Source organism: Chanodichthys erythropterus, chromosome 14, assembly GCF_024489055.1.
Source record: "Chanodichthys erythropterus isolate Z2021 chromosome 14, ASM2448905v1, whole genome shotgun sequence".
Classification (NCBI taxonomy): Eukaryota; Metazoa; Chordata; class Actinopteri; order Cypriniformes; family Xenocyprididae; genus Chanodichthys; species Chanodichthys erythropterus.
In genome coordinates, this window is record NC_090234.1 from 16,981,385 (window position 1) to 17,003,224 (window position 21,840).

At 39.3% G+C, this 21,840-nt stretch overlaps 3 protein-coding genes across 7 annotated transcripts in view; 2 read left to right on the forward strand and 1 right to left on the reverse strand.

The window, feature by feature from the left end:
• Window positions 1-1,422: 1,422 nt before the first annotated feature.
• Window positions 1,423-12,935, forward strand: LOC137035771 (retinol dehydrogenase 7-like). 2 transcript variants are annotated; one of them, XM_067409400.1, is made up of 5 exons: window positions 1,423-1,543; window positions 9,358-9,672; window positions 10,954-11,212; window positions 11,778-11,941; window positions 12,063-12,934. In XM_067409400.1, the coding sequence occupies exons 2-5, from the start codon at window positions 9,360-9,362 to the stop codon at window positions 12,281-12,283; spliced, it is 957 nt and encodes a 318-aa protein (XP_067265501.1). In that variant the 5' UTR covers window positions 1,423-1,543; window positions 9,358-9,359; the 3' UTR covers window positions 12,284-12,934. The 2 variants fall into 2 exon arrangements, with proteins under 2 accessions (XP_067265501.1, XP_067265502.1); XM_067409401.1 differs by lacking the exon at window positions 1,423-1,543 and adding an exon at window positions 2,780-2,868 and having other exon boundaries at window positions 12,063-12,935.
• Window positions 12,936-13,956: 1,021 nt separating this feature from the next.
• Window positions 13,957-19,003, forward strand: rdh1 (retinol dehydrogenase 1). The gene is made up of 5 exons (XM_067409534.1): window positions 13,957-14,048; window positions 16,031-16,370; window positions 16,722-16,980; window positions 18,224-18,387; window positions 18,648-19,003. Exons 1-5 carry the CDS (start codon window positions 14,046-14,048, stop codon window positions 18,863-18,865), a joined length of 984 nt encoding a protein of 327 aa, XP_067265635.1. The 5' UTR covers window positions 13,957-14,045; the 3' UTR covers window positions 18,866-19,003.
• A 1,257-nt stretch (window positions 19,004-20,260) lies between these two features.
• The window catches only part of lrp2a (low density lipoprotein receptor-related protein 2a), a 110,620-nt gene continuing 109,040 nt past the window's right edge, over window positions 20,261-21,840 (reverse strand). For all 4 annotated transcript variants that reach the window (XM_067410622.1, XM_067410621.1, XM_067410620.1 and 1 more), the window contains one exon: window positions 20,261-21,656. In XM_067410622.1, coding sequence (XP_067266723.1) covers window positions 21,486-21,656 — 171 coding nt within the window. In that variant the 3' untranslated portion in view covers window positions 20,261-21,485. The remainder of the gene's footprint in view (window positions 21,657-21,840) is intronic.

A 21,840-nucleotide genomic window follows, 5' to 3' on the forward strand; every position in this document is an offset into this window, starting at 1 on the left:
GTGAGATTAAATTCAAAAGTATATTTGTGTGATTTGCATAATATTCTGAGTTTGTATTTCACTGTTTTTATTCTATTTGAAAAATACTGAATCTGTTTTTTGCAAGTGAGATGAGCAAATGCTCACATTTAGTCTAGAAACTAACAACCATGTTCACACAGCACACATACACCTCTGCACTTACTCCTGATTTCTCATCGTGGGGGCAGGAGAGATGTCATAATGGGAAAACAAAGTAACTTGCATTTCTTATTTGAAAAAGTATCTTGAAGGGGACCTATCATGCCCCTTTTCACAAGATGTAATATAAGTCTCTGGTGTCCCCAGAACCCTGTGGCTCGTGACGACACATTGATGTCCTAAGACACGAAACGATCGGTTTGTGTGAGAATCCGAACAATATTTATATCATTTTTACCTCTAAAACACCACTATATTCAACTGCCTTGATCATCCGGTATGTGAGGATCTTAAAACGCGTTCTGATGACGGAAGTGATCTGTCGCACTCATTGAAGTATAAGCGTGGGAGATCACTTCCATCATCAGACCTCACACACCGGATGTGGAGGGCAGTTGGACATAAAAAAAAATATGTAAATATTGTTCGGTTTTTCACACAAACCGATCATTTCATGTCTTAGGACATCAATGTGTCGTCATGAGTCGCAGGGTTTAATCTGGATTTGTCTGAGCATGTTTTATTTTACTTTTATAGACATGCATTATACGGCTGACAGACCACAATGGTTGAAATCATCATTTGTGCTTTACTGAAGAAACAAAGTCACCAACATCTTGGATGCCCTAGGGGTAAGCAGATAAACTTCAAATTTTCATTTTTGGAGGCGGATTTCGACAGCTGTATATTTGGGATTCCATTCCTTTCTCCCCCCCCACCCACCCATGAGGTTCTAATATGTATCAAACTAGCTCAGGCTTGCACTTCCCAATAGCTTTGTGGACAGTGTGCTGACATATGGTGATGTTGTGCACCATGAATCCTGAGTTCAAGTCTTTTCCGGATCCTGTCTGCCTTCTCTCTCCAATTTAGCTTTTTTACAGTTCTTACAATTCATTTTTTTACAGTGTTTGAACAATGGTGATGTTGATGGTAATCGTGCAATAATAATAAAGAAAGCCACTTGAGCCATACATGATTTACAAAAAGGCTGTAGTATGACAGGTTTAAATTATGATGATTATTATTATTAATGTTAAATGCCTGTAAATGCATCACTTGCTGCTTAATGAACATCACCGGTATAAGCTGCTTTGCAGCTGTAATAAAATGAGAAATGAGAGACAGAAATTTCTGGTGTTTTACCTGACATTCCCACTGTGACTGCCAAACACATAACTCTCCTTTCTGATCATTCAGCGCCCCCTGCAGGAGCAGCACGGAACACTTATTACATAATAGCACACACTTAACTCAGGTGCCAGATACAAAGCGGCAAGGAAGAACAAACACATTCCCATACTACGGAGACAACTGATTTGCTAGAAACATATATCTTAGAAAGCTGACTTATAAAGAAACGGTGAGTAATGTTAGCCTATACGGACGGTCTGAGACTGTTTTGCAAGAAGTTACAGTGAGAAAACTCCAGTTTTTAGTAAATGCATAGGTCTACTGTTTGCAAAAGATTTCTGTCAGGGCGTTTTTAAGTATAGTTCACGCGTTTAATGACATTTTGATGTTGCAACAACGTTAGCCTAGTTTCTTTCTTTTATTCTTTTCAATGCATCAACAGTACAGTGTAAAAGTTCAGCGTCGTGGTTGACATCGCGTTAATTTATACACTTAAGCCCTATTCGGACGGGATTAGTTTTACATGGGGAGGTGCGGGTAAAGTAATTATTACCACAGCTTCTCAGTGATTTTAGTCCCGTCTCGGTAATCATTACGGACAGCGCCTTTCACTATTTGTTAGTGTTGTGGAGTTTGCAGCGCATGTTGTCAAACTGATGAAGATGTTTTCTTTATTTGCAGCGCGTTTCACTATTTGTAAGTGTTGTGGAGTTTGCAGCACGTGTGTTGTCAAACTGATGATGTTTTCTTCATTTGCAGCGCGTTGAGCTCTCTCGGCCACCGTATTAAAGGGATAGTTCACCCCAAAAATTAAAATCCTGTCATCACATACTCACTTTCAAGTTGTTTTAAACCTGAATGAGTTTCTTTCTTCTGTTGAACACAAAAGAAAATATTTTGAAGAATGTGGGTAACCAAACAGTTGCTGGTCCCCATTCATTTTCATAGTAGGAAAAAAAATATATAATGTGGAAATCACTGGGGACCATCAACTGTTTGGTTACCCACATTCTTCAAAATAGTTTATTTTGTGTTTGTGCTAGGAAATAATTATTGTGTCAGCAATATATGCAATACAATTTTAAAATATGTTAAATATTTTATATGTTAAATATATTTTAAAATATGTTAAATAGCATGGAATATTTAGTGTGCTTATATAAAATGATTTGATAAAATGAAATTTGTAAAAATATAAAAATAATAACAATAATAAAAAAAAATTCTTGTGGTACAAGATGGCATGGCAATCATATGAAAGGGGGCCCTTGGTGTTGCTATAGCCCCATGGCCCAACGTGTTCTTAATCCGGGCCTGCCTATTACCATCATAATCCAATCAGAATTTAATTAATAAATCAGACATAACTGTTATTTATAGTTTATATATTTAGATTATATGCTTTTTCGCACATTGTATCAGGAATCAACGTTTTTTATTTATTTATTTATTTTTATCAGGAAGCAACGTATACCCACGGTGTCTCATACGTCCTGAAAAGTGAAGCTGCGGGCTCTTTGATCGCCCCCTGGAGGCTGGATGCAGCAAGTATAGGTCATAAACCCCGCCCTCTCAATGCAGTCGAATGAGACTTCAGTAAAAACTTAAAAATAAATTCTGCTTCAAATAAAACTTTCTGAAAGATGGTTTTGGTCATTTAAGGTAGTTGTTATCACGCTGATATATATTCAATTGTTCGTTTTTGTGATAATTTAGATTTTAGCTAGCAATTTGATGCTATAAAAACGGGGTGTGTCGTCATGATTCGAAGTTGATTGACAGCTTCACTGAGGACTGTCGGAGCTTCGAGGGGAGATTGAAGATGTATTAACTAACTATTAATTTTCGATTTCTTTGTTATTTAACACCAACAAAATGAGTTGTTCAGCAGTAAACTGTACTAATCGACCTACAGGATCTGACGGATCACTGAACTTTTAACTGCAACATTAAATATGGGCGTTATAAGCTAATTAATAAATGTTAGTTAAGATAACACACCTAATGTTAACCATGTCGGGAAAAAGCAGGTGATCGTTATCTGGCAGTTACTTATTATTTTTATGGGTATAAAATAATAATTAGCAGGATAAAACTATATGATAGCTTACTCTAATTACAGCAATCGATCTCCTGTAACGTTAGTTGTACTTGATTTAAAATGGACTGTTTCTGACGATTTAGAGTTGTTTCTAGTGGCATATTATATTGATTTTATCTACTGAATTTGCTGTTTCAAAAATATCACAGACATCCTGAGGTAAAATTACTTTACTCCACCTCCCCACGTAAAACTAATCCCGTCCGAATAGGGCTTTAGTGAAGTGAGATCCGAATCACTTTCGGGAATTGGTTCTTTCAAACAGTTCATTTGGACAGAACAAACTGAGCCGTTCTTTTATGTAAATTCGCAATCACGTGATGTGCAAACAGTTTCAATAAAGCTAGTTAATAAATCAAAGTAAATCTAAGCAGATATTACGTTTTTTAATTACATTTCTTCTAATTTCATGCGCCCCAGTTCAACTTGTTGCAGCCACGATTCTTCATAAAAACAAGTCATTTCGAATCTAATCTAAATCGTTTGCATTTACAATAAACAATAATGTACAAGTTACAACACTGCAGTAAGTTACTTTGTTTGCAAGATTGAACTTACTTTCCGTAACATCTGTCAAATCCTCGTTCACCCAAATTATATAGTATTCAAAATCCAAGTATTTTAATGATTGTTCCCTTTCAAGGGAACTCGTGCTGCGTAGTCGCTATGGGAACGCCTCTGCGTGATGTTGTTGTGAAGCGCGTATAAAATCTGTCCAATAGGGAGACGGTACGTCATAGGCGGGTGACGTCACTGACCAGGAACTATAAAGCCAGCCCAAAAACACTCTCATTCAGCTTCTGTGTCTTCAGCAAGCACTACGAGTGATCTTGTCTGTCATATTTATTGTTGTCTGTCCCACTATGTATATATATGTATATATATATATATATATATATATATATATATATATATATATATATATATATATATATATATATATATATATATATATATATATATATATATATATATATTGTTACAATGGTGAGCGAACAACAGTTCAAGAAGTGTGTTCATCCCTGCCTGCGTTTCATTCTGGGTGGGGATACACATGAAATGTGTGTTGTTTGTCTGGGAGTGCAGCATGCCCAGGTAGCTCTCGAGGGGGCTGCCTGCGTGCACTGTGAGCAGCTACCGTTAAGAACGCTGCGCTCCTGCCGGGCCCTCTTCGAGGAGGGTGGCTCGGTTCGCGTTCCTCAGGGCTCGGGTCCCGCTTCTGCTGAGGCAGGGCGGCACCTCATGTCCTGGGGTTCGCAAATGGATGTAGCAGCGGCGTTAGAGATGGGCCCATCCTTATCTCTGCCTTCACCTGCTGCATCCAATGTATCTATCCGGAGTCAGGAAGCGTTCGTTGCGGTTTCTTCTGCTCCGGTGGATACAGTCATGCTGATGCCATCCAGTCCTGAGGAGCTAGATGTTATCAGCGTGGCAATGGGAGATATTGAAGACTCGCCACTTCGTTCTCCCGCGAGCAAGAAGCTCATGGAGGTGCTTTCTCATGCTGTTCCCAAGTTAAACATTGACTGGCCAGCCGAGAAGCAGGAGCAGCAGACCAAAAGTAAATTAGATGAACGATTTCTACCATATAGGTCTGCTCAGCCTCCACGTCGGGCACTACCATTTTTTCCCGACCTCCACACCAAGGTGTTGAGGTCGTGGAAGAGACCGGTATCATCCCGTGTTTACACCTCTCAGACCTCCACCTACAGCAATGTGGTCGGTATGAGGAAACACGGGTATGGGGCGATGCCAAGAGCGGAATAGACGCTTGCGAGCCATCTCTCTCCGCAGGCGGCATCATCCCTTAAAGCCCCGACGTTGCCCACTAAGCCACTGAAGACAACATCAGCGCTAGTGGGCAAAGCGTACTCGGCAGCAGGTCAAGCTGCGGCGTGCTTGCACACTATGTCTATTCTGCAAGCATACCAAGTTGACCTGCTGAAGGACTTGGGGGAAAGTGAGGAACTGATCTTATCCAGGAGTTACGTCAGTCAGCTGATTTAGCGCTCCATGCCACCAAGGAGATGGCCAAGTCAGTCGGCCGATCTATGGCAGCCCTGGTGGCCACGGAGCGTCATATATGGCAAAATCTGTCTGACATTAAAGATCGTGACAAGACGTTTCTCCTGGATGCCCCACTGAATCCGTCTGGCCTCTTCGGTGACGCCATTACATCAGTCACTGAGAGGTTTCAGGAGGCGAAGAAGCAGGCTGCCACTGTGCAGCAGTTTCTTCCCCGCTGTACCCAAGTCCCTTCGGCTGCTGGGCGGGAGCAGCCAAAGCCGAGTATGAGCTCCTTGCAGTAAAGACAACACCAGAAGCAGAGTGTTGCTACCTGCACTCCCCCTCCGAGGAGCTGGAATGCGGGGCATTGCTCTCAGGCAAAGCCTTTGAAGGGCAAGATGGATCTGAGGGCCGTCATTGCCGCTAAGAGGACTTCGTTTAAAAAATCCTGACGCCAGAAAAGTTAGGATCCTGAGGGTGGTCCCCTCCAGAGTCATGCGGCATTCACCTCTCTCTATGGTGCCGCTTGTCTTCGGTGCCCTCAGGGGGGCGCTCTGCTAACCTCGCCGCAATGCCAGGGCACAGTAGTTCCCCGTGTGTCACCCGAGGGTGGTAGAATTAGTTCAGAACACGCCCACCCCGATTCAACGGGGACCTGGTGGGCCCCGAGCAGGCTCTGATGATGGCACAAGAGGTAGAGACTCTTGCGAAAGGAGGCTATAGAAAGGGTTCCTCCTCCCAGCTGGGAGTCAGGGTTTTACAGCCGCTATTTCATTTTGCCAAAGAAAGACGGGGAATTGCGTCCGATCTTAGATCTTTGTCAGTTGAATCGGACAGTAGCGAGGCTCAATTTCAAAATGCTGACAAACATATCGTGTCACTAATCAGATCCGAGGACTGGTTTGTGACAATAGATCTAAAAGACACATACTTCCATGTATCAATCCTCCCGCAACACAGGAAGTTCCTAAGGATTGCTTTCGGGGGCGAAGCATTCCGATATCGGATTCCTCCCTTCGGCCTAGCATTGTTACACCGCACCTTCACCAAGTGTGTAGACATGGCTCTGACGCCCTTGCATATGCAGGGCATCCGCATATTGAACTACATAGATGATTGGTTGATTCTGGCTCAATCAGAGCAGATGGCGGTTCAACATCTAGATGTTATTCTCGCTCACGTGATACCTTTTGGCCTGCTGAACATGAGACCACTGCAGTGGTGGCTCAAAACCAAGGGGTTCTCACTGAGGAGTAATATTTTTCGTATAATCAGAGTCATGCGGCGATGCTTGCATGCTCTAGTTATATGGAAGCAACCTTGGTTTCTATCTCAGGGACCTGTGTTGGGAGCTCTCAGTCGTCACATCACGCTAACGACAGATGCATCCCTCACGGGCTGGGGGGCGATCATGAGTGGTCGCTCGACTCGGGGTCTGTGGCAGGACCATCACCTTTCGTGGCGCATAAATTGCCTGGAGATGCTGGTGGTGTTTCTAGCATTGAAACACTTCCTCCCAGACCTCAGGGACCATCATGTGCTAGTTCGATCAGACAACACATCAGTGGTTTCATATATAAATCACCAGGGGGGTCTGAGATCACGCCCGTTATACAAGCTGGTGAATCAGATCCTCCTGTGGACCCAGGGGAAACTGCTCTCCCTCAGAGCAGTGTACATCCCTGGGTACCTCAATGTGGGAGCAGACATCCTGTCGAGGCAGGGGCTGAGGCCCAGGGAATGGAGACTTCACCCCGAGATGGTGAAGCTCCTTTGGGAGAACTACGACCAAGCCCAAGTGGTTCTGTTTGCGTCTCGAGAGACGACTCACTGTCCACTGTGGTTCTCTGTCAAACCCAGCACCTCTTTGGCTGGATGCTATGGTGGAGCCGTGGCCGAGGCTACCGCTGTACACATTTCCCCCGATTGCGCTGCTCCCGGGAGTTCTTGAGAGAATACGCCGGGACGGGGCCCATCTGTTGTTAGTAACCCCGTTCTGGCCAGCCCAAGTATGGTTCTCGGATCTGGTATCCCTTCTTGACGGGTCTCCGATGGAGATGCTGATCATGAGGGACCTTCTCTCTCAGGTGAGCGAGTCGATCCTTCACCCCCGCCCGGAGTTATGGAAGCTGTGGGCGTGGCCTCTGAAGGGGCACAGCTCATAGGTTCCGGTCTCTCAACCGAGGTTGTTGAGACCATTCTCCAATCCAGAGCTCCCTCCACGAGGAAACTTTACTCCTTGAAGTGATTATTCACTTCATGGTGTGAAAATCACCACTAAAGGTGTACGTGGCGGCCTTAGCTGCTTACCACGCTCCTTTGAGTGGGGTATCTTTGGGGAGACATCTGCTTATCACTTGTCTCCTCCGTGGAACTTTGAGGCTAAGACTTGCGCACGAGAGTACCGGCTTTGGATTTGGCCATTGTATTGCAAGGCCTTTGTATGGCCCCCTTCAAGCCCATCGAAAAGGTGCCAGAAAAGTTTCTAACACTTAAGACAGTGTTTTTGCTCACTATTATGTCTCTTAAGAGAATTGGAGACATTCAGGCCCTGTCGGTATCTCCATCGTGCCTCGAATTTGCGCCTGGTAATGTAAAGGCTTTCCTTCATCCCAGACCGGGATATATACCTAAGGTCCTCACTAATCCTGTGAGACCTATTGTGCTGCAGGCCTTCTGTCATCATCCTCCATTTATGTCCTCGGACCAGGAAAAGCTAAATCTGCTGTGACCGGTTAGGGCACTGGATGCTTATGTCCACAGAGCTGCCATGTGGAGAAAAGCTGATCAGCTATTTATATGTTTTGGAGCACCTAGGAAAGGTCTCCCAGCATCCAAGCAGAGAATAAGCAAGTGGGTGGTTGAGGCCATCTCACTTGCTTATGAGTCAGTTGGACAGCCTTCACCATTGGCTAGTAGTATGGCTGCCTCCAAGGCTTTAATCTCAGGGGTATCCCTAAATGATGTTTGTGATGCGGCAGGCTGGTCCTCACTGCATACATTCGTGAAGTTTTACGCATTAGACCTCGGCTCCACTCCAGGGGCGCAGGTGTTACTGTGAGTTGTGCGCTTCAGCTTCACACAAATGGTCACTTGCTCATATGGCGACGTTGGGATTGTCGTTCCCATAGTGACTATGCAGTGCGAGTTCCCTTGAAAGGGAATGTCTCGGTTATGTATATAACCTTAGTTCCCTGAATAGGGAACACGACATCGCCCTGCCATACTCCTGGCATGCCCATACACGACTTGCTTCAGTATTTCAGAAGCTAAATGAGAGCGTTTTCTCTCATTTAGAGTGCTTCATAGTTCCTGGTCAGTAATGTCACCCGCCTATAACGTACCATCTCCCTATTGGACAGATTTTGTGCATGCTTCACGACGACATAACACAGAGGCATTCCCGTAGCGACTATGCAGCGTCTTGTTCCCTATTTAGGGAACTAAGGTTATATACATAAACAAGACATTTTATATTGTTTCCATCAGTTCACTCTCCGCTTGAAATAAACGCTTTAATTAATTGTTGATTCTGACCGATTCAGGCCGATTCGTGAACTTGCATGAACCGGTTCAACAGATTCTGAAGATTCGAATCAAAAGAACGATTCTTTCACGAATCTGACCATTTCGCAATCACCCACTTGCACAGTTATCCAATGTGAAAACAAAAACCGTACTATTATTATTCTTTATTTATCATATGCTGCCATGTATCTTTATTTTAAATGTTAATCTTTGTTTTTAATTAACTTCTACAAAATCATTCATACTGTTTTGCAGTGACCTGCAGTCAGTGAGTTAATGGCTCACTTTGTACTTTTTGAGTCGAACTTTGACCAAATACGCTCTCTCTCATCTATATTTTGTTGATTTTTGGGGTGTTGCATGAATGTGAATCCTCTTTTCTTAAGAAAAATTAATTTTCTTTGCAGACATGTTCCTGTACGTTGTTGGTCTCATAGTCTTGCTCTTTGTCTATCGGTGGTTCAGAGAACTGGGAAGAGTTCCCAACAAATCGGACAAGTTTGTGTATATCACAGGCTGTGACACAGGTTTTGGGAATCTCTTGGCCAGACACCTGGACACGAAGGGTTTCCGTGTCATCGCAGGCTGCTACACAGAGAAGGGAGAGGATGAGCTGAAGAAGGCCTGCTCCGACAAACTCACAGCGCTGCATTTGGACGTCACTGATAATGACAGCATTAAAAAAACAGCCGACACCATTAAAACCCTGGTGGGACAGAAGGGTAAGTCACAGAAAGTGATTGTCTTCTATTAGTTCTGAAATCCTTTAAAACATTTTTGTTTTTTAGAGCTGTGAAAAAATGAAAAATATATATAATAATTAGATGTTATTATCAGGGCTATGTGCAATTCAGAATTCAATTAAGAATGCATTTGCATTTTAAATTTAAGATTTGATGGAAAAAGTAAAAATTCAAAGAAATTATATATATATATATATATATATATATATATATAATATTATACCTAATTTCTTTAACTTATTTTATTTTTCGAGTGAACTTTCAAATTTTATATATATATATATATATATATATATATATATATATATATATATAATATATATATATATAGACTGACTGCTTATATATATATACTTACTGACTGCTTTTTCATTTTCTCAAGATTTGTCACCAAAAAGTCATTTGGTTTAACCAAAATTTCAGCTTTACCGAATGACAATATTTTCTAACAGTACTAACAGGCTGATATCTAGCTAGCTAGCAAAAGGACAGTCGAACATTTTATATTTAGTACAAGTTTTTAAAATATTACAACATTTTCCATGTTTTATAGTGGTTGTACCGAATTACCTGATGTTTCGGGACATGTGTATGAGCAAGTGAAAACATTAATCTTTCAAATTGTTAAAAGAGAGTTAGTTACTTTGTTTCATGACCATGTGGTCCTTTGCAGGTGTCTGAATGATGTCACATGATATTGACCGCATGACTTCTAAAATGGTCCCTTTATATTGGTTACTCTGAATAACATCAATAAAATTCATTTTTCCAGACATTCTTTCTCATAACAAAGCAACGACTTTTACACATAATTTTAATTCCATTTTGCACTATGTTGATATATGATGTTATAAAATCATGCCAGAATGAAAATTATATACTTTTATTACATTTTAAAATCACAAATGAAATGACTGTATTGGCATTGGATGGTTAAACAAAATGACCTTTTGACACTTCAAAATCTTTAAAATACCTTTATATGTAGCAAAATATAATTTAATCCTTTTGGATTCAATAAAAGAGATCTAGATGTACTACCTTACATACTTTAGATGTCATATATTTGTTTTTTATTATTATTATTAAGGCCTTTGGAAAGCTTATATTTTGTTTTCTCATAGTGTTCTTTAATGAAGTTGTAGTTTCTTCACATGACACTTCCTGTCACCAAAGCTTTGTATTTAGCAGTCCCTTGTGATGAAAGAAAACGGTTGTATTTTGTAATGTGTGTGTGTGTGTGTGTGTGTGTGTTTTCAGGTCTGTGGGCTGTGGTCAACAATGCTGGTATTTCTTTCCCAACTGCTCCCAACGACTGGCTGGATATCGAGGACTTCAAACAAATGATCGATGTCAATCTGATCGGGGTTGTAGCCGTTACTCTGAGTGTGTTACCGCTCATTAAGAAAGCCAAGGGCAGAGTGGTCAACGTGGCCAGTGTGTTTGGACGGATTAGTTTCGTGGGAGGGGCGTACTGCATTACTAAGTATGGAGTAGAAGCTTTTAATGACAGTCTAAGGTTAGTATGTCCAGTAACCACTAAATGATGCTTCTAGAGACCCTCTGACAAAATCAACCGAATTCAGATTCAAAGCATTTCTCTGCATTTCTATCGAGCTCTGCAACCATTCAACCGAGGAAATGTAAATTGGGCGAGCACTTTCTGCAAGTGCAAACATATCCTAAAAATATAAGATAAGACAGCACAAGTGAGTGCCAGCAGCCAGTCAAAATTCAGCAGCTTATAACTTCAACTGTGAATAGCCACTCATGATAAAAGATGTATATATTTTTAATATTTTTAACATTTAATAGCTTTATTTAATTTTTATTTCAGTTGTAGTTTTAGTAATTGTAGTACTTCAACTTATTTATTTCAGTTAAAGTTTTTCATATATATACACTGGGATATATACTTCATATATATATATATATATATAATTTCAGAAAATTCTATAACATCTGCAAATGTAACTAGGTCAGTTAAACTTTACCACCAAACAAACAATTACTAGAATTTATTTAAAATATGTTAATTTTAATTATGCAGCTGTGACTATAATGTGTTTTTCTTTGCTCTGCAGGAGGAACATGGCACCGTTTGGAGTGAAGGTTTTATGCATTGAACCTGGATTCTTCAAAACAACTGTTACTGACTCCACTGTCTTTGAGAGTCACATGGAGAGATTATGGAATAAGTTGCCTCAGGAGGTGAAGGATGAGTACGGCAGTGACTTTATCGACAAAAGTGAGTTCAAATCCAATAACCAGTTTAAAATCATAGCAAATAAAGGTCACACTTCCTAGTTACTAGAAGTTATAAAAGATATAACTAAATAATAAGTTATAACTAATCATTGTTTTTGTAGCAAAGCTGGCGGTTAAGGATACTGAGAAGATTGTGGATCCAGATCTGATGAAGGTGGTGAGCTGTATGGAGCATGCTGTGGCTGCGGTCCATCCCCGTACCAGATATTCTCCAGGCTGGGATGCCAAGTTCTTCTGGCTGCCTCTCTCCTACATGCCAACGTTCATCTCAGATGCTTTCGTCTTAAAAAACGCGGTTAAACCCAAAGTTTCAGTTCTGTAAGCATAAAGAGCCATTTCTTTGTGCCATGCTCTTGCAGCGTACTGAGACGTGATGTAATACTTTATATTGTAAACAAATATATATCAATTAATACTTAATGTACATTTTTACAATAATGAATTTAAATAAAAACAAAATTTAAAAAAAGTTTTAGAATCCAGACGTTCTACATTCGCCATGTTGTCATTATCATGTGACCTACCAGTGTCAGTTGAGTCGCTTCACTGCCATTCACAAATCCTCTCCCGTGGCCTTATGTGATAGTAAAGTGTCCATCATATGCACACTTCAGAATCTCTCCAGAAGTAGCAGGTCATCCGGGTACTTTTTGCCTACTCTTTTATCAATACTGTGAATTTGGACATATATTTGTCACATACTGTTTTTTGCCTGTGAAACAGTAGGGAAGTATGCAATTTCATATGCAGAAAAAATGAAACACAAATGTGATGTTTATCTAAAGTCATTTTGCTTATTTGTATGGTTGAATTGGATCATTGAAGGTCAGCAGCAAAGACATTGGTTAATAAAGTGAGATTAAATACATAAAGTATATGTGTGTAATTTAACATTTGATTATTGATGATTTGCAAAATAATATATATAGAGTTTGTATTTCACTGTTTTTATTCTTTTTGAAGAATACTGAATCTGTTTTTGCAAGTGAGATGAGTAAACACTCACATTTTAATCTAGAAACTAACAACCATGTTCACACAGCACACATACACCTCTGCACTTACTCCTGATTTCTCATCGTGGGGGCAGGAGAGATGTCATAAAGGGAAAACAAAGCACTACTTATTTGAAAAAGTAACTTAAACAGGACCTATAATGCCCCGTTTACAAGATGTAATAGAAGTCTCTGGTGTCCCCAGAATGTGTCTGTGAAGTTTCAGCTCAAAATACGCCACAGATCATTTATTATAGCACATAACATTTTGCCCCTATTTGGGTGTGAGCAAAAACACGCCTTTTTTTGTGTGTGTCCCTTCAAATGCAAATGAGCTGCTGCTCCCGACCCGCTTTCCAGAAGAGGGCGGAGCTTTAACAGCTCAACAACAACAAAGCTGAAGAATCTCCCCCAGCCAAAATGAGGATTGTCAGTAACTGTGTTCAGCCTTACATTGTTCAAACCGGAGTCGACACTGATGGAGAGACTCAGGAAGAAGTTACAACTTTTAGAATGAAACTGGACGTTTCTGAATGGTTAGTGGATAAATTTATGTAGTTGCTGTGGAGTCGATTCAACTCATCCACTAGCATGTGCCGTCATGTTCATCTTTTGTGTTGAATTGACCCTCGTTTGTGAAGCAGTCCGGCGTAAAATGACGGCATGACAACAACACTCTACTACAACAACTCTTCCTCTTCTCTAAAGCAGCCCAACACGGCCCCATGTTGTTTATGCTCAAACAGCAACATTGCAGATTAACTAAAGTTAAAAAAGTGAAATCATAATCAACCACCCCTTTAAAAGTAATAGTTACTTGAAAAAAGTAATCTGACCCCCAACACCAAACACAGCTTCAGTATAGCATGGCTAGACAAATCAAAGTTTGAATGTTAAACAAGGCCAAAGAGTTCATTGCACAACCTTTGTGACGTTTATGGAGTGTGATGTTCATGTTCTCGACAGATCTTTGACCCTGCAGTCAGCTTGCAGCCCCTGATCTCTTCAGCACAGTGGGATCAGGAGTGGGAGACGGGAAACCAAACATCTAGTTTTCATGCTGAAGGAGTATTGACGACTGCACAAGTCATGGTACGTCAGAGCACAATCACGTAACTTGTGTCTTATTTTATAAATGTATACAGCATAGCAGGGATTAATGAGTGCATGCTTTGTTAATTAATATTTCAGTGTTCAAAGCTATAAATGATTTTTGCAATAAATGATTGACAGAGATATGAGGGAACATAGCCGTTGGGACGACACCTAGTGGCTTTTTGAATGATTTGTTGACAATTACATGGTGTATAGGTGTATATGAATCTCTTCTTTCTGATGAACACAATCAGAGATATATTAAAGGGTTAGTTCACCCAAAAATGAAAATAATGTCATTTATTACTCACCCTCATGTCGTTCAACACCTGTAAGAGAAAGCAAATTGAGATATTTTTGATAAATCTGATGGCTCAGTGAGGCTGCATTCAAAGCAATGACATTTCCTCTCTCAAAATCCATAAAGGTACTAAAATCATATTTAAATCAGTCCATGTGAGGTCAGTAGTTCTACCTTAATATTATAAAGCATTGAGGATATTTTTGTGCCAAAATAACATCTTTTCAACAATATAGTGATGGGCCGAGTATGAGCTGAAGTAAGTGTTTCCATGCATCATAAATGTACTCCACATGGCTGTGGGGAGTTAATAAAGGCCTTCTGAAGTGAAGCGATGCGTTTGTGTAAAAAAATATCCATATAGATTAGGCTACACTTTTTATGATTGATGGATGTGGATGGAGACACTTTCTTCAGCTCATATTCGCTGGTCCAGTTCACTGCCATTATAAAGCTCAGATGTGTCAGGATATTTATTAATATTTCTCAGATTGTGTTCATCAGAAAGAAGAAAGTCATATACACCTAGGATGGTTTGATGGTGAGTAAAGCTTGGGGTAATTTTCAATTGAAAGTGAACTAATCCTTTAAAGGATTAGTTCACTTTCAAATGAAAATTTCCTGATAATTTACTCACCCCCATGTCATCCAAGATGTTTGTCTTTCTTTCTTCAGTCAAAAAAAAATTAAGGTTTTTGATGAAAACATTCCAGGATTTTTCTCCATATAGTGGACTTCAATGGCCTCCAAACGGTTGAAGGTCAAAATTACAGTTTCAGTGCAGCTTCAAAGAGCTCTACATGATCCCAGATGAGGAATAAGGGTCTTATCTAGTGAAACCATCGCTCATTTTCTAAAAAAAAATTAAAAATTATATGCGTTTTAACCATAAATGCTCATCTTGAACTAGCTCTCTTCTTCTTCTTCTCTATTAGAATTCCAGCAGTGTAGACACTGCTAATTACTGCCCTCCACAGGTCACAGTTTGAACTAAATGTTATATGCTTGCACTAGCATATTGTGTATGACAATTTAGTTCAAACTTTGTTCTGTGGAGGGCAGTAATACACTTAACAGTGTCTACACTGCTGGATTTCTGATAGAGAAGAAGAAGAGAGCTAGTTCAAGATGAGCATTTATGGTTAAAATGTATAATTTTTTTAAAAAAAAATCTTTTTTTTTTGAAAATGAGCGATGGTTTCTCTAGATAAGACCCTTATTTCTCATCTGGGATTGGTGTAAACTGTAATTTTGACCTTCAAATGTTTGGGCTCCATTGAAGTCCACTATAAGGAGAAAAATCCTGGAATGTTTCAATTTCCTTTTGACTGAAGAGAGAAGGACATGAACATCTTGGATGACATGGGGGTGAATAAATTATCAGGAAAATTTAATTTGAAAGTGAACTAATCCTTTAAGTCATGGACATGTCTATAGGCCTACTATAGTCAAAAATTTCTAGTTAAGTTTTGCTTTAAAAAAATAAAAACTTATTATTGGCTAGGCTAGATTCAGTGCAGTGCTTTTGTACACTAATCATTTAAATCTAGTAATTGGAAAAAATATTGCCAGTCAAACAAAATGAAAATCAATACGTAAATGATTTTTGAAATCATCATAGTATTCAGCTGTAAAGGTGAGTGTGTATTCACACCGGGTTCATCCATCTCCACCGCAGGTGTTCTTCAGCGCCGATCCGCTGTGCTGCTGGGTTTCACTGGCTGCTGTGGCGCTCGTCGCCGCTGTGATCTGGTTCTACAGGGACTCCCGTCACATCACCGGCATCCACGAGAAATACGTCCTGGTTACGGGCTGCGATAGCGGCTTCGGAAACCTCGCAGCTCGACAGCTAGACCGACGGGGGTTTCATGTAATCGCCGCGTGTCTCACCGAACCTGGTGCCTCCAGACTGCGCGCGGCGGCCTCCCCCAGACTGAAGACGCTTCTGCTCAATGTTACCGACAGCGCGAGCATCAAGAGCGCGCTGAAGCGCGTGCGCAGCGAGACCGGGGAGAGAGGTGAGACGGACAGGATAGATAGTGTGCCAGCTCGAGTCAAGCACAGCGAGAGATAAAGCCGAGATACAGGCACTTTGACGACCACACAGCCCTCAGACCAACTCATAAATCTGCAACTCATGGACAAGCGCTTTTAGTTGACCTGGAGGAGCATCTTCTGCGAAATGCCATTCTCATACCAAAGCTGCGTCATTTATTATCGAACGACATACTTTAGTAATGCACCTGGCACACTTTAGTGACCTTAACTGTGGTTTGCATGTACTAGTTTTTTGCTTAATCTTGAAAAATAAAATCTATAACATCTACACAACGCTAGATTTGATTAAAAAAGCTTCTTTCTTGCATCAGGTCTGTGGGGTTTAGTCAACAATGCAGGCATCTCGGTCCCCATCGGCCCCACAGATTGGATGCAGCTGGAGGACTTTACGAAGGTTCTGGACGTAAACCTCATGGGCGTCATCGAGGTGACACTGAACTTCCTTCCTCTGCTGAAGAAGGCCCGGGGTCGGGTGGTGAACGTGGCCAGCATATTGGGCAGACTCTCACTCATTGGGGGAGGATATTGCCTCTCTAAATGGGGTGTGGAGGCGTTCTCTGATAGCTTGAGGTATGTCCAGGCTTCTAACAAGGAATTAAACTTTGAGACATGCCAACAAAGCCTTGAATAATGTATTGCACTTCTACTTGTTCTTTATCATACTTTTTAGTCCTTACAATTTAGAGCTTCAGTAGTACAGATTTCACAGGTCATTGTGGCTTAAAATTATTTATTTATAAATGGTAGGTATGTACTCAGTAAAATCTTTATATTTCAATATAATAAATGTATAAAATATTATATTTCAATTATTATATTGCTAACAAGCCAATAAAATCCTCTGGCTTTTTATTAAAAACAGCCACAAAACCCATTTCTAACTGGCCTGTTACAACTAGAGCTTCGAAAGTACAGACTACACAGGTCATAATTTTAAATTAATTTATTTATTCAAATATGAATACATAAATACACTTTATGAATTTATTAAAAATGTTAAAATAATAGTTAAAATTAGTTAAAATATTAAATAGCTAAAAATGTGAAAAAATTACAAAAATATAAAAAAATTATATTGCTAACGAGACAATAAATTAATCTGATTTTAATCTGAAAACCAACACAATCTCTCTCTTTCTCAGATATATATATATAATATATATATATATATATATATATATATATATATATATATATATATATATATATAATGTGTGTGTACACATATACACACCCACACCCACACAACATATATATACACACACATATATAACTTTTATGTTAGATACAATTAATCATGATTAATCGATTTGACAGCACTAAAATAAATAAATGCATTACAAAAATATAAAAATTACTATATTGCTAACAACACAATAAATTTATATGATTTTATTTTACAAAAGCCAACAAAATTTATTTCTAATTGGCCATAAAATTACAGATGTTGTGCAGGTCATGGCTTAAATTCATGTATTTATTTAAAAAAATATTCAAACATAAATAAATATATATGTATGTGTGTATGTATTACAAATATAAAAAGAATATTATACTATTTTGATAACAAATAAAATAATCTAATTTATTATAAATGGCTAACAAAATCATTTCTAATTGGCCACAACAACTGTGGTGATTTGTCCTTGAGGGACTCACATCAGTCACCGTAAGAAAGTCTTTCTGAAGTTAATCTTGAAACATTTTGTCTTTTCATTGAATAAAACTTTTAAAACTTATTTGCATCTTTACTACAATATATGATAATATCTCTAAAATCCCTTTTTTTCTTCTTCCTCTCTCACTGTTTCAGGAGGGATATGATGCACTTTGGAGTGAAGGTAAGTATCATTGAACCAGGCTTCTTTAAGACACAAGTAACAGATCTGAGCCTCATTGAAGATGATCTGAAGAAACGATGGAACAACCTCCCAGCAGAGGTCAGGAGAGCCTACGGAGACTCATACCTGCAGGACTGTGAGTACTTGAGACGGGAAATCAATGCAGATTCCATGCAACAAAAATTTATATCATGATGCATTTAGTTTAAAGGAATATGTAAACCTTCACACAAACTGTGCTCATCCAACATAACACGTGACACTCAACTCTGATTTTGACAACTGATTTAAATAGCATAAACATGTTAGTAAGTTAATACCACTATACTCTAAAATTACATTTCACCCACTGGAATAATGTGACATTTTTGCATATCTCTCAATCTGTTCCTCCAGACATGAAGTCGCAGGCGTTCTCCATGAAGATTCTGGCAAGTAGTGACCTTTCCAAAGTGACGTCATGCATGCAGCACGCTCTCTCGGCACGCTCTCCGCGAACACGCTACGCCGCAGGCTGGGACGCCAAGTTTCTCTGGATTCCCCTCTCGTACCTGCCTACTTGTATAGCAGACGTCTTCATGAACCTTCTATTGCCTTCTCTAAAGGAGACCTGAACGTTGCTCCAGAGATTTACTGAACAGGCCACTACAAATCGCATGTTGCAGCTCAAGACAAGCTAATTCTTAGTGAGATAATAATATGAAATATTCAAAGAGGTATTTTTGTCTTTGAAACTGTGATTGCTGTACATAAATGCAATCAAATAAAGGTTTTTTTATATAATGTATTTTATATAATGTGGCATTTACAATAAATAAGGCACACCTTAGTTAAAGGGGACCTATAATGCCCCTTGTACAATATGTTATAAAAGTCTCTGGTGTCTCCAGAATGTGTCTGTGAAGTTTCAGCTCAAAATACCCCACAGATTATTTATTATAGCTTATCAAATTTGCCCTTATTTGGGTATGAGCAAAAACATTGTTTTTGTGTGTGTCCCTTTAAATGCTAATGAGCTACTGCTCCCGCCCGCTTTCCAGAAGAGGGCGGAGCTTTAACAGCTCAACAACAACAAAGCTGGAGAATCTCACGCAGCCAAAATGAGGATTGTGAGTAACGGTGTTCAGCCTTACATTGTTCAAACCGGAGTCGACACTGATGGAGAGACTCAGGAAGAAGTTACAACTTTTAGTCGTCAAGTCACATTTATTTATATACCACTTTTTACAATGTAGATTGTGTCAAAGCAGCTTTAAATTGATAACTCGTACATAATTTTAGAATGAAACTGGACGTTTCTGAATGGTTAGTGGATAAATTTATGTAGTTTCTGTGGAGTTGATTCAACATCCACTAGCATGTGCCGTCATGTTCATCTTTTGTGCAAATCCTGTATGGACGCCCACTATACATAGCAGACCTGTTTGGCAAACAGAGCCATACACAGGTGTACACATACAGGTGTACAATGTTTATGATTGCTGTCACATGCTGTGAATGATCTTAATATTTTTTCCAAAATACATTATGCCAGAACTGGTACACCGTTGTCACAAAATGGCAGTGCCGTGGGTGGAAACATGCAGATTAAGGGGCAGTAGAATTTTAATAAGATCCCCTTCTTACGTCACTAGGGGAGCAAAATCTGAGCGGCTCGTTTTTTCACATGCTTGCAGAGAAAGGCGTACCAAAACAAAGTTACTGGGTTGTCCTTTTTCATGTTTTCTGGGTTGGTAGATGAACCGGGGACCCGATTATAGCACTTAAACTTGGAAAAAGTCAGATTTTCATGATAAAAAACCTCCAGAAACTATTTTCTCACATAAAATTAACCTACTGTACATGAAAATTAGCCTGTCTCACTTAAGAGATCATGAACTTCTTGTCTGTATCCAGCAAATAGTTTTTCACAATTCATCCATATATATATATATATATATAATGTTGTACATAAAAAAACTGCACATTTCTTTAAAAAAAACAAATTTATTTTTTTTTTCACAGCAGCATTAAATTGTTTCCAGTTCTTTTCGATCATCACATATGGACTTTATAAAGATGAATAAATTCTTAATAATCATTTATTTATTTTTTGTCATTAATATACAAAATCACTTAAAATACATTGACTTTACTGCCCATGCACTTCGTCAGATGGGAAAGTAAATATGAAAAGCCCTTGACATCACAGATCTCCAGCACGGGTCGAAGATATCACCGAGTCATAATCATTAACATGCATATAAACTGGGCAATTTCAAGTATTATTAAATATATAAAACAGAAGTTGTGTGTCTTCTGATTCTATTGAAAAATGTGTTTACAGCAGAATATGTGACTGCATTATATTTTCAGACTTTCTTTAATGAGAGTCCCTTTCTCTGGAGTATTCTCACAGTATTTGGTGTATCATTTCTGTCATTATTTACTCACCCTGATGTCATTGGAAACCCATATACTGTTATTTTATGGAAACTGCACACATCTCTTTATCACATATTCAATGGCAGTTCCCCTCACAAAGTTACTATTTGACTTCAGAAGACATGACATATTATGCACAAGTAATATGGACTAGTTTTATGGTCACTTTTGGAGTAAATAATGACAGATTTTGCAATTTTGGGTGAACTGTTCTTTTAATAGCACTCAGTAGATCATATATTTTAGACATACTGTGGTGTTTTGCTCTTTCTCTTGAATCTGGCCACTCCACAAATGAGGTATATCTACACAAGTGATGCATACGCGTGGTGTTTTCTCTCCAGTGGTGAAAACCGTTTAAGAATAATCAGATCAAATGGCAAAGTCTCAGCAGGCTCTCAAAGCACTTTACTCAGTAACGTTGGCATATAGATGTGTGTGTGCGTGAATCTCCAGGAATAAGTAATCTATTTCAAAATAATGTCTGACCAGAGGATATTATCAAACAAAATCTTTTCAATTTACAAATGTACAAAATATTCATAACATTCTCCTTCAGCAGCATCAGTGCAAAGATATACAAATATGACGTCACAATAATAATAAAAAAGAATCATACAACATGAATTGGCATACAAAGTATCTGAAGGCAAAGTCTTTTCTGTATACAAACATTTCATCTATTCTCATCTATACTTTTTTTTTCTTCCAAAAATAATCTTAAATTGATTTCTGTTGTATGCAGGCTGCATATAAAAATAGATTCTGTGCAAAGGGAGTGTTTCTTTGTATTTTTCCCATGTGTGTTGGTCATATTTCACTGTCTTCTTTAACCAGGTTGGCCGTGTCTCTGAAGGTGTCCTCTGTCGGTGAATAGGCGCTGAGTTTCTCTCGCTTCTGGGGTTTGGGAGGAGGAACGAAAGGAGACGGTTGTGATGAAGAGCTGGTGTCTACAGCTCCAGATGTCGGCTCGTCCTGCATCTGACACATGGAAGAGCAAAGACCATGTCAACTTTATCATTACTATCACATGCAAATCATTCTCAGATTAACACCCGTATTCTGCTTAAAACCAAAGTCCCTTTAAAGGGGACCTATTATTCCCCATTTTACAAGATGTAAAATAAGTCTCTGATGTCCCCAGAGTGTGTATGTGAAGTTTTAG

What these genes read in the sequence shown, in the direction of transcription:
- LOC137035771 (XM_067409400.1), top strand. Translation starts at nt 9,360, where the DNA reads ATGTTCCTGTACGTTGTTGGTCTCATAGTCTTGCTCTTTGTCTATCGG. An exon ending in GCTTTTAATGACAGTCTAAG is followed by an intron (nt 11,213 to 11,777) that starts GTTAGTATGTCC and finishes TTTGCTCTGCAG; the next exon opens with GAGGAACATGGCACCGTTTG. An exon ending in CAGTGACTTTATCGACAAAA is followed by an intron (nt 11,942 to 12,062) that starts GTGAGTTCAAAT and finishes TTGTTTTTGTAG; the next exon opens with CAAAGCTGGCGGTTAAGGAT.
- rdh1 (XM_067409534.1), top strand. An exon ending in CAGCGAGACCGGGGAGAGAG is followed by an intron (nt 16,371 to 16,721) that starts GTGAGACGGACA and finishes TTCTTGCATCAG; the next exon opens with GTCTGTGGGGTTTAGTCAAC. An exon ending in AGACTCATACCTGCAGGACT is followed by an intron (nt 18,388 to 18,647) that starts GTGAGTACTTGA and finishes CTGTTCCTCCAG; the next exon opens with ACATGAAGTCGCAGGCGTTC.